Source organism: Gobius niger (genome assembly GCF_951799975.1).
Source record: "Gobius niger genome assembly, chromosome: 4".
Lineage (NCBI taxonomy): Eukaryota > Metazoa > Chordata > Actinopteri > Gobiiformes > Gobiidae > Gobius > Gobius niger.
The window spans coordinates 13,670,449-13,685,235 of NC_136855.1; the positions used below are offsets into that span (position 1 = coordinate 13,670,449).

At 43.0% G+C, this 14,787-nt stretch overlaps 1 protein-coding gene across 14 annotated transcripts in view; it reads left to right on the forward strand.

Annotated features, from left to right (window-relative positions):
• Nucleotides 1-14,787, forward strand: part of dmxl2 (Dmx-like 2) — a 58,164-nt gene that overhangs the window by 29,137 nt on the left and 14,240 nt on the right. For 5 of the 14 annotated variants that reach the window (XM_079554815.1, XM_079554816.1, XM_079554805.1 and 2 more), the window contains exons 26-38: nucleotides 1,139-1,249; nucleotides 1,451-1,620; nucleotides 2,037-2,134; nucleotides 2,264-2,429; nucleotides 3,256-3,520; nucleotides 4,419-4,618; nucleotides 4,876-5,265; nucleotides 5,372-5,554; nucleotides 5,648-5,944; nucleotides 6,123-6,314; nucleotides 6,651-6,727; nucleotides 6,881-7,011; nucleotides 9,928-10,173. In XM_079554815.1, the coding sequence (XP_079410941.1) occupies nucleotides 1,139-1,249; nucleotides 1,451-1,620; nucleotides 2,037-2,134; nucleotides 2,264-2,429; nucleotides 3,256-3,520; nucleotides 4,419-4,618; nucleotides 4,876-5,265; nucleotides 5,372-5,554; nucleotides 5,648-5,944; nucleotides 6,123-6,314; nucleotides 6,651-6,727; nucleotides 6,881-7,011; nucleotides 9,928-10,173 (2,526 nt within the window). Of the gene's footprint in view, nucleotides 1-1,138; nucleotides 1,250-1,450; nucleotides 1,621-2,036; nucleotides 2,135-2,263; nucleotides 2,430-3,255; nucleotides 3,521-4,418; nucleotides 4,619-4,875; nucleotides 5,266-5,371; nucleotides 5,555-5,647; nucleotides 5,945-6,122; nucleotides 6,315-6,650; nucleotides 6,728-6,880; nucleotides 7,012-9,927; nucleotides 10,174-10,942; nucleotides 11,111-12,689; nucleotides 12,759-14,692; nucleotides 14,726-14,787 lie in introns of all 14 variants that reach the window. The other 9 variants (XM_079554803.1, XM_079554809.1, XM_079554811.1 and 6 more) reach the window with 4 other exon arrangements.

Here is a 14,787-nt window from a genome sequence, read left to right on the forward strand (position 1 = left end):
TATCTATAGTTATCATAATAAACTGGGCTTATGGTGTTCCTTTTTCATAGATAAAGCCCTTTTTGTCTTATATTTCATCAGATTTATTTAGTCTTTAGTTTAGCATCAAACATTAGCAGACCGTTCCAGTGTAACGTAAACATAAACAGAGCGAAAAGGTTCAAGGCAAAAGGAGCTTAGTGTTTTAAAAATGTGGCTTTTTTTGCATTACTCTTTTTATTTATTCTTCAAATTATGCATGCAGCTTTCAAGCACAAAATGTTCAACGTCAGGCCCAGGGGCCAAATCCAGCCGTCCAGCATAGAACCCCGGGCCCTCAGCATGTTTTGAATGATTTTGAAGATGATATTATGATAAATGTGTGAAATACTGTCAATTCTTTCAAAATTTCCAAACAGAACACCCAATTAGGTCATGTATATGGCTGGGTACCGTTTTTTTCAATAACAATACCTGAACGATACTTTTTTCAATACCTTTACTAAAATATTTGTCATCAAGAACAAGAACAACAATGTGTGGAAGATCTGCACATTTACAATATCGGGTTCATCTCCAGTGTCAAGAAATGTGTGAAAAATGGGGAACAATTTGGGGAGAACTGTGGCAAAAAAAGGAAACATTGTGTTAATACATTTTGGAGAGAAAAAGGGGCTAAAATAGGGAATAAATGGGGAATAAATTGGGGAAAATGGTAATGGTAATGGTGATAAAAAAAAATTGTAAAATAAAAAGTGGGAAAACAAGAGAAAAAAAATTAAATAAGAAATAATATGTAAAAGATTGGGAGAAATGGGGCAAACATTGGGCAAGAAATTAAAAAAAAAATGGACAAACAAATCATTTTATTTTAGCAAACAAACCAAGTCACTTCCTTTAATGCTGTCTCTGAACCAACAGCATCAAAACTGTATTTTTTTTCTCAGTACCTGCTGTAGATACTAGTATGGTAATGGTACCCGGCCCTAATATTTGTAGAAAAAGGTGCTTTACTTCGGGCTAAAATTGGCAGGTCCGGCCCTTGGTCTTTTTACAAACTTGCCTACCCCTGGTCTACGGGAGCCATTTGAATGAAGTTTTGATTTATTGTTACTCTTGGTCTGCTGCTGATAGTTCTGTAATGCTTTGTTCTTTGTAGGTGGAGAGGCTCTGGACGAGTGCGGACTCCGGTATCTGCTGGCCATGCGTCTCCACACCTGTCTGCTCACGTCACTGCCCCCTCTGTACCGCATGCAGCTACTGCACCAAGGTACAAAAGTTATATTAGTTTGATATTATGATTACATCCAATATGATACTCCGCCTTAACTTTCTGTTTGGACTTGTTCACCTGTGTCAATGATGTTCTTTATGCTTTAATATCACAACGGAAACTCATCATTATCCCCCTTTGATAATATTAATCACTGTCTTTTTATTCTCTTCACTCGCTCTCTTGTTTTTAACACAGGTTTATCGACCTGTCACTTCGCCTGGGCGTTCCACTCGGAGGCAGAGGAGGAGCTGCTGAACATGATCCCAGCGATGCAGAGAGGAGACCCGCAGTGGTCCGAGCTCCGCGCTGTGGGGGTGGGCTGGTGGATACGCAACATCAACACGCTGCGTAAAATGGTGGAGAAGGTACAAATGAAACTGCGATGATGTACTGACACAGGGCCTGCAGATGGAAATGAGAAGAGAGTCATATGGGGCATATTTGATGCTATAGTAGACGGTCATTGTTGAATAAATCAAATGAACTAAATTATAATACATTTGTAGGGAAACTCAGCCGAGCAGTTGTGCACTGGGTTAAGTTATGATGTATTTCTATTCCTTCCAGAAGCTAAATATTGTACGTCAATGCTTTGCTAAGAAGGAATTAGTTTCAAAGTGAATTGTTTTGGCCTGACAGTAATACACACATTGCATAAGCCATGACCCCGAGTGCTTTTTGTTTGGTTTTGCTACTATGGCAATGTATTCAGTCTCATTTTTTATACACTTGTTTGGAAATACTAATACGACTAACCGTCTGTTCACTTTTTTGTCCTCAGTTGGGTAAAACCGCCTTCCAGAGAAACAACGACCCTTTAGATGCTGCTCTGTTCTATTTAGCCTGCAAGAAAAAAGCTGTTCTGTGGGGACTCTTCAGGTCAGACACACTTTCTTTGGTTCACTGTATTTTGTGCTGTCGGTGCTCCTTTTTTTTTTTTTTTGACAAACCTCCCCAAAGCTTTGTGCGGATTTAAAAGATCAATAGGCTCTTTTTTTCGCTCCTCAGGTCGCAGCACGATGAAAAGATGACTCAGTTTTTTAAGAATAACTTCACTGAGGATCGCTGGAGGAAGGCGGCCCTGAAAAATGCCTTCTCTCTTTTGGGCAAACAGCGCTTCGAACAGTCTGCCGCCTTCTTCCTGCTGGCAGGATCTCTCAAAGATGCTATTGAGGTAGGAAATGAGAAATACTCGCATGTTTGCAATGAAATGCTATTTTGATTTTTTTGGGGATCTTTCGTTTATTCATTTTTGCATGTTGTTTCTACATGATTTGCTCACACACAAAACAAGCAAACACCAGAATAGAACAGTTGATTGAACTAGAATGAGGCGCCTAGTATACAATCCACCTACAGTTCTGCGAGTAAAATGGCAGAAATTCATGAGTCATAGTGTCCTTTTTTTTTTTTTTTTGTCCTACATTGAGGTGAGACCCAATCTACTGTATGCTTTCACAAAGTATATAGTCATTTCTCTCCATCCCTGCATTCCCATTTCCTTCACAGCAGAGACAAAGATAATAGACTTTCTTATTACACTTTCTCTTTAGGGCGTCTGGGCTCATATCACCACATCATTAAGTCCGCAGATATCTGGGCTCATAGACTGTAGGGTGTTCGTCTGCCTAAAGGCTTGGCAATATATTAGCTGCAACAAACTAGTCTCAAAAGTTAGCTGAATATCGCTCCTGTGCTTTCACTCTGAACCGTTCTGTCAAATAAAGCCAATGGGCCAAACAATTTATTTAAAAAAATAAATAAATACAAACAATCATGTACAGTTTGTCTGTTTAGCGCTGATAAAAGATTTCCTTGGCCTGGGTCAGTCAAAATATAAAGATAGCCGAAAGAAGCGCTGTATACTGCACCAAATTTCAAAGCATTACCATAGTTCAGTTCTACAAATGACTTAACATCATAAAACCACAACACCTTGGTCTTCAAAGGGGGTGTATTAATCGTTTCAGCATGTTGCAATGTTGTTTGTTATGTTGCAGGTGTTGATGGAGAAAATGGAGGACATTCAGTTAGCCATGATAGTCGCCCGGCTTTATGAGGCTGACTACGAGAAGTCCCCGACGTGCCGGGGCCTGCTGTTTGAGAAGGTCCTGGGCTGTAACAGAGATGGGACGGGGTACCACTGCTCGCGCCTGCACCCCGATCCTTTCCTGCGCAGCATCGCCTACTGGATCATGAAAGACTACACCCTGGCCCTGGACACTCTGCTGGAGAGGATTCCCAAAGACGAGGATGAGAACCCAGGTGAGTCCCTTGACTTTGTGAATTACGCAGTCAATTGGTGTCGGCACGGTGGCACAACGGTTAGCACTCGTGCTTCACAGTAGAAGGTCTCAGGTTTGATTCCCACCTGGACGGGGTCTTTCTGAGTGGAGTTTGCATGATCTCCTGTGTCTGCGTAGGTTTCCTCCGGGTACAACATGTGCAATAGGCCAGGGTGAATAGAGAGTGTGGGACAACGGCAGGAAATTAGCGTAAGGCTATAATCCGTCGTGGTGTATTTACATGCATGTATCCATGTATACTCATTAACATGCACTGTTCCCGACCAAATAATGATATCAAATTATAATAAATGATTAATTAAATGATGTAAGACTGCAGTGAAAGTGGCAGAGTGCTCGTGCAGCTGAATGTGCTTGTAGAAGGACAAATGTAATTTGGTTAATGTGAATCTGTATATAGAGTTTCTTGCTGTAAAATAAATGTTATTGATCTGTGATATGCAGTATTGTGACAACTGTGTGACTCTCGTCAGCGGGACTAAGGATGGAAATTAGCCTTTGGCAACAATCCGACTTGTCTTATCATGTCTGTTCTTTAACATGTGCTCTCCCAATCAAATTAATACATAAATAAACTCTCTTTAAACCACCATGAAAGAGAAGGTGTTATTCTGACCTCAACTGTGTCATGCAGTCGGGTCCTTCTTTATTTTGTTTTTTTCTATTCACCATTCATAGAGCATTCTGCTCAATTTAAAATAGAGAACGCCTCCTGCTAGTAGGTATTGATTTTAGATTCCTTTGAACAACTTCACACCTCCCACTGTTAACCAGCAGAGAGAAAACACCACCTATCACTATATTCAGGAGTAAAAAAATCTCACTCTAAGCTAGTTTTTCTTTCTCGTCTGTCTCAGATGCCATGGTGAAGTCCTGCAACCCAGTGGTTTTCAGCTTCTACAACTACCTAAGGACACACCCGCTCATCATCCGCCGGCATTTTGCAGAAGGTGCCGCTCAGACGACTGTGAGCCTCACCGCGGAGAAGAACATCGCCGACGAGATTAACCTGATCGAGCGCAAGCTGTTTTTCACCACTGCCAACGCTCACTTCAAGGTAGGAATACTTTAACACAAGCATAACAGCGTTTTGTCACATTACGTCATGCAAGTGGATCAGAAAAGCAACAAGTGAAAAAGGTTGTATGAATGGTGTGGTGATCGAAGAAAAATGGATAAACTAATGTATCCAATTGCTTAATGTCACAAATCATTGTTTTTATATATTTACTTCATAGATATGTGTTTTTTGTGATTGTTGAAGGCAAAATGAATTACTTTTTGAGCTACTACACATTATCATCTCTGTCTTAGGTGGGCTGTCCTGTTCTCGCCCTTGAAGTCCTCTCCAAAATCCCCAAAGTCACCGTTAAAAAGTCTGGTTCATCTCCTCTGAGCAAAGCGTCTTCAAAGGCCACGCTCAACTCCAGCCACCCCCTGGAGAACGGGACCCAGGGCGGCGGCGGCTTGGACTGGGCTGCCCCAGCTGCTCCTGCCCGGGGAGGGAATGACAGTTTGGCGGGGATGGACTGGAGCCAGCCCGTGGGTAAATCAGATGAGGACGAGCTGAAGCTGGACTGGGGAGACGACAAGGATGAGGAGGAAGAAGAGGACGAGGACGATGGAGGTTTGGCAATGAAGAAACCAGAGGAAAATAAAGCGTCCAACAGCGGAGGCCCCAAACTGCAGAGGGAGGACTCACAGGTATGTGGGACAAGATACTAGATTGACTTTATTTCTTTTTTTATTTCTGGCAATCCCAGTTCAATCGCACTGATTCATATTCAATGGCAATTTTTCTTTTCTGCAGGGTGAATCTGAGGTGGACGTTATCGCGGAGCAGCTGAAGTTCAGGGCTTGTCTGAAGATCCTGATGACGGAGCTGCGGACGCTGGCCACAGGCTTCGAGGTGGATGGCGGGAAACTCCGCTTCCAGCTCTACAACTGGCTGGAGAAGGAGATCGCCGCAATGCACGAGATCTGCAACTACAAGGTGCTGAACCTGGACCATTCGTGTTCTGTAAAGGCATAACTTGATCATGGCAAAAGGACTACTAAGTTAAAGCTTACACACTGCTCTATTCAGGTGGAGGGGAAGGAGGAGGAGCCAGAGCCCGACCGCTGGGGAGAGCGAACCGGGTCCATCGAGCTCTCGGACGATGTCTTCGAGCGCTCGGACACAGGGGCTTATGAGCGCCACCAGATGGAGCGACGGAGACTGCAGGCCAAGCAGCAGCACTCGGAGAGACGGAAGGCCTGGCTGAGGAAGAACCAGGCGCTGCTGCGGGTGTTCCTGTCCTACTGCAGTCTGCACGGAGCCAAGGGAGGGGGGGTCACCTCTGTGCGCATGGAGCTGCTGTTTCTGCTGCAGGAGAGCCAGCAGGTACCCCATTATATACATGACCTATAATATCTCATTAGCCCCATAGCCAGGAGACAGTGTGGCTTTGAGATGTAACCTTGAAGAGAGACTTTTCCAGATAAAATGTTCATCCTTCCCTGCTTATTATACAAGTGTCTGCCTCTGACGGCACCTCTCTCTCACTCTCGTTCTATTGTAGGAGACTACAGTGAAGCAGCTGCAGTCTCCTCTGCCCCTGCCCACCACGCTGCCTCTGCTCTCGGCTTGCATCGCCACCACGAAAACAGTCATCGCCAACCCCGTCCTCCATCTGAGCAACCACATCCAGGACATCCTCCACACAGTCACGCACATGAAGACGCCCCCGCACCCCAACGCTCACGAAGACCAGGTCAGTACCAACTGTGTAGTAAATGTCCAACCTGCAGGCCGTCACGCATCAGCCAGATTCTGGTGTTACGCAATCATCATCTGAAACTCTATTACCTCCCGCCTGAACCGAGCACATTTTCTCAAGTTCGGCATTACCCAAATATCAAAGCTTCTTGAAGAAAGAAATATGAAAATAGAGACAAAAAGCGAGATGTAAATGAGGATCAAAAGACTGACATAAAGCTTTTAGATTTGGGTAAAGCTGAACTGGAGAAAATATGTTTGGTTCAGTCGGGGGAAACTCTTTTTTTTATCACAGTGTTGTTGTGTGAAACAGATATCTTTCCTTCCCCAGGTGTTTGCCCTGCACACTTTAGCCGCCTCGCTGTCTGCCTGCATCTACCAGGCGTTGTGCGACAGCCACAGTTACAGGTAATCTTCCCTCCCTTCCATCATTTATTCATTTGATCGTATCAGTCTGTTTCATCCCTGGGCTCTGCGGCGTTTTTTTGCAATATTAGAACAAAGGGCACTGACTCGCGCGCTTGTTTTTTTTGTTTTTTGTTTTTTTGTGCGTCTTCAAAGCAGCCAGACGGAGGCCAATCAGTTCACAGGGATGGTGTACCAGGGCCTGTTACTGAGCGAGAGGAAGAGGCTCCGCACCGAGAGCATCGAGGAACATATCACGCCCAACTCTGCTCCTGCTCAGTGGCCAGGTAACAAGGAAACTGGTTTGTTAGCATGCCGTTGGCTGAAAATGCCATCCTTGGTGAACATCCTTGAAATTATTTGTAAGTGAAGCGTAAAATATAAATGCTGGGGAGCTTAAAAGCAGGTTCATAAGCCACAGTTATGCACAATATCTTCTCTTTATAACGCTAGAGCTTGATTTACCACAGACGGGAATGACTCTGAAGTTGTTCTCGCTGTGTTTCAACCAACATAGGGGGAATTTCTGTTGGTTTTTCCTTTTTTAATCAATACCGTCGTAATAATACCTGATTTTAAATAAAAAGAGAAAAACATCTTCGGAAAATGTGGCCCTCAACATGCAGGAAAGAGTTTAAAAGGGGTCTAACTTTCCAAATTTTGCATACTGTCAGTGTGACGTGTGGTCATAATTTCAAACTAGGACTGGGTACTGTTGAGCAATGCCAATTTGGTATCGAAAAAAAAGTTTAGGTACAACTTGTATCGATAAAATAAAATACAGTTTTGATGCTGTTGGTTCAAGGACAGCATTAAAGTTCCTTGGTTGTTTCAGCTCAAATATATGTTTTTTTTTCCCCAAAATGCTTTCCTAATTTTTGCCAATTTTTAATTAATAATATTTTCCCAATTTCCCACTTTCACACATTTCTTGACATTGGAGATGAACAACATTATGGGCCAGATCTTGTGGCGGCGCACGGGGCGGCGCAGGCTCTTGGCGAATTATTATCCGAGTGGCGGAGCTATATGTGCCATTCGCCTCCGCCACCTGTGAGGGGGCGTCCCAAGAGGAGGTGACTGCACTGATGGAAACACGGCTGACATTCACTTCCTCGTATTTCCACCATCGTGAGCTAAACGATGTTCACGTCTCGAGAGAAAAAGAGCTACAGCGTCCGCTGTGGCGCGGATCGGCCCGCGCTTGGTGTGAACGCGAAGCAAAACAAAAGCACATGTTCACCCCCACACAACCACTCTCCTGGACGCGGAGTCGATCTGGTTGGAGGAAGATCACAAAGTGCGCGTCACGCTATCGTCTCCGTTTCGATGCACAAGATCGGGCCCATTGTATTATTAGTGTTTTCTGGTTCTAGACGACAAATATTTTAGTATTGGTATCGAAAAAAGTTTCATTCAGGCATCGGTGTCGAAAACCACGTACCAAACAAGTGCCGGTATTTTAAAAAATGTAACGTAAAAATTGCACCCAACCCTCTTTCAGACCACATTTTATTTTTATTCCCTCCAATACGCAAAGTCAAGTGTATCATTATTTTGGGTCTGCGTTGTGATGATGATTACTATAAAGCAGTGCTAAAATGCAAAGATGTGAAACACCGTTGGAAGCGCCTCGATATAACACAAAAGCAGAAACAGACATTTCTGCAGACTTTTACAAATTGAATTCTGTTTTGCACCTATTATCTCACCACAATCCCACTTGAGTTTCTCACTTTGCAAGTTTTTTTTCCTCGGAACGCGCTGAAATGAATTGTTTTATGTTTTACACCTCTAAACCTGCCGAAACGGTGCCAGACATCCAACCCTCCAGTGGGACAGTGCGACCCCAGTTCTCAGGAAATCGAGTGTTGCGTAATCCTAATTGCGGAGGAAAAGGGAAGTAAAAATGACATATGTGAGGGCTTCAAATCCCTGATAGAGCTGAGAGCTGGAGTGAGAGGGGGGGGGGCAGACGGCGTGGGCTTATTCAGAGGGGCAGATGGTGAGCTATAAAAGGAGCCTGAAAGCCTCTGGGAGACAAACCAAACAACACAATCATCGCGCCATCCACTCCACGCGGATTTGTGCTCAGCGATCTGTGGACTTCCTCTGCCGAGCTCGAGTTTAGTCACACGAGAGACAAGATACAGTTACTTAATGCTGCAATAGCTAAATACATTTCGCCTAATCCTCAAATATAAGGTGGTCTTTCTAACTGCTTGGATCAACTACTAATCGACATCACTGTAATTAGTTAAGTCTCCCTCTTTCAAAATTCTGTCTTTGCAGATTGTACGTTGGTATAGTTGGTCACAAGAGCAAACTACATAAGTGAGCAGATAATCGATATCAAACATGTACAATATGAACTGTTTTCACTGTGAACTATCAGAATAAATCATTAAACCTGTAGTTAAACCTGCTGTCCAGCTGCCGGCAAAGTTACGAGTAGATATGAGGAGAGAGGGCAGCGACTAAGTTTTGATCAGAAGTTATTGTGTCCTTGGGCCTAACACAGATATGCAGCTTCAATTTCATCCATCTGCCCCAGGGTGGCTTTTCTTTTTGTACTGAAAAACTCCTGTAATAAACAAGAAATAAGCAAACAAGTCATGCAGACTAACTAATGGTAGTGGTGTGTCCTAGTTAATTGTAAAGCTGGACTGCTTGTCCGTAGAAAAGCACGTTATTAAGCAAATCCTGCTGTCAAGAATTGTGGGTTGAAATTATTCAGGAAGGCTGTAGTCCCAAATCAGTTGACCAATTACTTTATTGATTTAGGGGCTACGTTGTATTCTTATGTAGATGCTCAGTATAAAGCAGTAGTGGTAGTGTTTCAATTTAACACAGAAGCTGAACCAGGCCTTTTGGGAGATTTAGAGCCTAATAGTTCGATAGTGTTTTTCACATATTATCTCACTACTACTATCCCACTTTGGTTTCTCTCTTTTTTTCTTCTTCTGGGAACGTGTTAAAAAGCAAATTCATTGTTTTATGTTTTACACTTTTTGAACCTGCTGAAAAACTGCCAAACACTCTACAAAGACAGAGAGTTCTATGTATTAAATGACCAAATCTCAATAACACTTCCAAATTACTTTATAACTTTACTGTGTTTTTCATTTGACCTTTTCTAGTGTTTAGTCAATTGAAACAAACTGAATGGATCCTTTTGTTAAACTGTGTGTTCCTCTGCGCAGGCGTGTCTTCCCTCATCTCCCTGCTGACGTCGGCCCGAGAGGAGGACCAGCCGCGCCTCAATGTCCTGCTCTGTGAGGCGGTGGTCGCCGTGTACCTCTCTCTGCTCATCCACGGTCTGGGCACCCACAACTGCAACGAGCTCTTCCGACTCGGGGCGCACCCCCTCAACAACCGGATGTGGGCCGCCGTGTTCGGGGGCGGAGCGAAGGTCATCATCAAACCAAAGAGACCAGAAGCCCCGCCAGGTACTGAGCTGTTAGCCCCATGTTTTCCACTCATCGCAGTGACCGCGTGGTCCTCCTGGGCCTCAGTGGAGTTTTTACAGTCTTTTCAAGCCGTTATGAAGGGCTTTATGTACAGCTGTTCACAGTATAATAGCTTTGGATAAAGAAAGAGGTCAAGAGGCTGGATAAAAGCTCTAGGCATGGTACAGTAACCCTATTAATGCACTGTCTTTTTCATATGTAGCAAAAATCTAATATTACAGTCAGCCTTTTATACAAAACCCTGGAAACGTCCTACTTGAAAACTTGTATACAATATAAACAACACAACCAATGCTTCTTCTCACCAGATGTAACTCAATGCATAAATAACGTTATATTTAAGGTTTGGACCATTGTTGTTTTCAACTTGTATCTAAAGTAGGATCACTCTGAGAGCATGTTTACAATAAGGGAATCTGAATCTAACCTTGGCAGGTTTTTAACACAGTTTAGTCCTCATTATAATTATTTTTGCTGCCCTAATTTCTCAGCATAACTAGTCTAACATTTGTTGATCCACATGTAAGTTAATAATTTAAACACATTGGTTTGTCACTCCTCAGTGGTGATCATCCCTCAAAGGCTCTCACTGTTTAAAAGCGCCTTGTCTCTCCTATAGGCTCCTCTGCCCTCTCTTCCCAGCGCCAGCGTCTTATGTTTTACCCTTTTTGTTCCCGGGACGTCTTTAGCCTCTAGCCCTGTCCTGTCCAGTGTTTTGTGTGAGTGTGCCCTCTGCCCTGTGTCCCAGTGCCAGCAGATTTTGAGGCAGCAAAGACAGAGGAGACACAGGAGACAGGAGCCAGTGCCCCGCCTAACCCTAACCCCCCTCCCTCCCCCTCTCAACGTCCCAAACGGCCTCCCCCTCCCGTTTTGAGGGTCCAGGGGGCGAGCTCTGTGGCGCCACCTAGAGCCGGCTGTGAGTAACGGGGCTGGTGGATTGCGGTGCTGCTTTGGAGGTTGTGCATGGTCTTTGTAACAGGATTGCAATGATGCAGATGCCTGACCTGATCTTTTGAATCTTTTTGTGCAGCTACTACTGAATGCAATCATCAACGACAGATGTGGGTTTATCTGAGCGATCAGGGTTCCTGCAAGTCCTTTTAGCTTTGAATGTTGTTATGAGCAAATTTGGTCCTAAACTTTCTTTTAAATCAGGGGTTGCCAAGCTTTTTTTCCTCCGGCTGCCACTTTGGGAAGATACTACCTCTGAGTTTGCCACCACTTCAACATTAGCTATTCATTTAACATTTATTATAAGAAATAAAGCATATACGTATACATCTGTAGATCTACTAAGTTAAAAAGCAAAGAATGCCATGGTTTGTTTCAATGTTAGCTCTTAGTGGCTGTCAGGATTTGCCAACCCCTACTTTAAATGGCGGTACATCTCCTTTAAACTTCGACGTCTTTGTTATGTTGCCGCTAGAGATGCATCGATCCAGCTTTTGTGCTTCCGATACCGATACTGGGGTTTTGAGTATCTGTCTGGCGATATCCAATATTAACCGATACCAAGAGACTTTCTTAAAAGTGCCTGCTGTGAATGAACAGAGTGAATATCCGTATTTTCTCCAGTGTGAGATCAATATAATGTTATATTTTCTTGCAAATGAGATGTTACAGATCAATGATTATTTATATCTGTAATAATAAACTAATGGAAATTTTAAAAAAAAAGCATTACACACAGATCACTAGACTTTTCTACTAATTATCCTTGGAGATTAACTCACAACATAAAGTGATCAGATCATTACAACTTGTGCATGACAAATATAATGTCAAAGTTAGAATTTGTATACTGTTGCTTGCAAAAAAAATAGGTTTGCAGAGGTTAAAACTAACTCAGTAATTGAATTCTCCAGGTTCAAAATGAGGAACAGCAGGTCCATATTCACTGAGGTTTAGTTGTTGAAAGTTGTGTTTTTAAAGTGGTGCGAGCCAAAACAGGTATTGGTTCACCATCAGATATTTGCAGCCGATACCCGATGTTGTATTTTCTTCTAGTATCGGCTCTGATATGTGATGCCAGTATCGGATCGGTGCATCCCTGGTTGCCACAGCTCCTCAGTTACAGATATATTATATTCGGTGATGTGTACTTCCCCAGAACAGTAATAATATGTGTATTAAGTGTAATTGAGTTTAGGGGTTTTGGGTTGGTTTAGTGATGCTACTTTAGAATCGGTTGCCTGGTCAACATAACTCTGAGTTTCAGTGGACATAAGACACCAGACCCTTAAAAATACGTATATATAGTAAGAAGACGGGTTGTTGTGTCAGACTACGACTACAGTGATAAGTATCGGGATGGTTTATTGGAGAACTGATGGTAACACTCACACCTTAGTAAACTGGACTGTAATGATGCAGGAACCCTGGTTCTAAAGTGACGCAGAGGTGTACTGTACGTGGGAGTGCGTGGTGTGTGCTGCACTGCATGTTGTGTTGTGATGTCCTCTGTGCTCATCTCTGTGTCCTCCATCACTGAACAGCTGCCCCCATCATGGAGCGTCCCGAGGAGGACGAGCACAAGACTAACTCTGAGGCAGGGAGTAAGACAGGTACAATATGGAGGTACAATTAGGACCACTACTGCAGACTGTGATGTAGATATAAGTATCCACTGTGCCGTAGTAGTTTTATATACTAAGTTTATGTCTCTAGTTATTCGTCAAATCCTTGTACAAATTATGTTTAAAGCATTTTGGAGCCATTATCAAATCTGGAATGCACAAAGATAATAAGTCTTGTGTAACATAACTATATTATTCTAGTCTAGAAAATGGGGGAAATAGGATTCTGACACCTATATCGTATTGTTTCTTCTTTACTGACCTGTCCCTGATCAACCCATCGAATCACTATAAAAAACCTCTCAGCTGAAAGTGCCTTTTGGCTGCGTTTTCTAATTTGCATCTGCATTTGCTTGTGCTGAGGAATATTAACATCACGGCATTCAACCGATGTTATTGAAGCATATTCATAGTTTTCACGTGACATTGTCAGAGAACAGCTCACTGGTCAAATAAGACAAATAAATCAATTAAACAATGCTTCAGACAGTGCAGTGGCATCTTCTTTATGTTTTCTTTGACCTTTATTAAACCAGGAAAGTCCCATTTGCGCCAGAGGAGACTATTGGGGTTTTTTTGTGGTTGGAGAACATTAGTATCCAGAGCAAACTCACGCAGACACAGAAAGGACACATAAGAGTAGACTCACAACTCCTTTTACCCAATCTCATTATAATATTTAGATTCATAAGCACAACAATTGTACTGTATTGTATTGTACAGCTGTCTGTCATTTAGTCACTCTCAATTTTTTATGTCAGATTTACTCCTTTCTTCCTTTCTCAGTCATATTAGATTTCTTTTTTAACCATTTAACCTCTTAAACCCCACCTGAAACACACACATTTTCTCCGGTTTGGCTTTACACAAATCTAAAAGCATCAAAATAGCAACAAGGAGAAGACTAGGGTAAAAACGTAACAAAAAATCCCAAAAGAGGGCCACGAAAAAGCAACAAAAAAGTAAAATAAGAGCAACAAAAAATCCACAAAAATGGGACAAAATCGCAATTAAAAGCTCGACAAAAAGATGAAAAAGAATGTCAAAAAAGTGACAGCGTGGAGTGCCGTGAAAAAAATCTGTGATTTTGATCAAAACTAGTCTCTGTTTAGCTTAGATTTCTCAGGAACTGAGGCACATAGAATTAAACTGGTTACACCTACGGAGAGCTTAGAGTCTCACCTTTCAAAGCATGTGTCCATAGCTATAACATAGAATACGCTGTGGTGCTACAAATATCATGAAAAATGGTATGGATTGTTGTTGTTGGCACTCTACAGCTAAGTGTGTGATACAGCATCATGGTCACGTCACAGAAAACTATGGATACAGCTTTTCTGCTTATTAACAATAAATACTAAGTAGTTTCTCCACTTCAACTCCTGAGATTTCAGACACGAACGTGACCTCGCTAATCGCACTCATTAGTCTCTCGCCGCGGCGCTATCTCCTTCCTGGATTGCACTCATGGAGGACGGCGATAGGCTTCTCGCACTGAGCTCAGTATCTCTGCGGCGTCGGAGATAGAAGTCCAGAGCCTTTTTGAAAATCGAGTGGAGCAGGCCAGGAGCTAAATGTCACCCTGTTGAGAGAAATCACTTCGGCAAATGCTAAACCCTGCCCTTTTCAGCCGCGCACCCAGCGGAATTTAATTTACTCGGGGAAAAAGAAATCCATCGACACTGAACCGCGTTTTTATAAGTGCTGCCGTCGACTTCCTCCCTCGCCCCCACGAGTGGATTTTACAGTCATTAAGTTCATCCATGTTTGCCTATTCCGAAAGAGCTGTCGGACCAACGCTTAGCACTAAACCTCATTGCCGTCAGTGTTTCTTGTGTGTGTTTTTGCTGAGTCAATGTCTTCTGATCGGATTCTGTCATGTCTGTGTCGTGTCTAACTGTGCTGTGTTTTGTCTGTGGCAGTGGCAGAGATAGGCTCCCAGGAGAATGGGGCAGGTTTGTGCACATTGCCTTGTGTCCTCTCCCTGAATGTCTACTGTACGATGTGGAGATTTGTC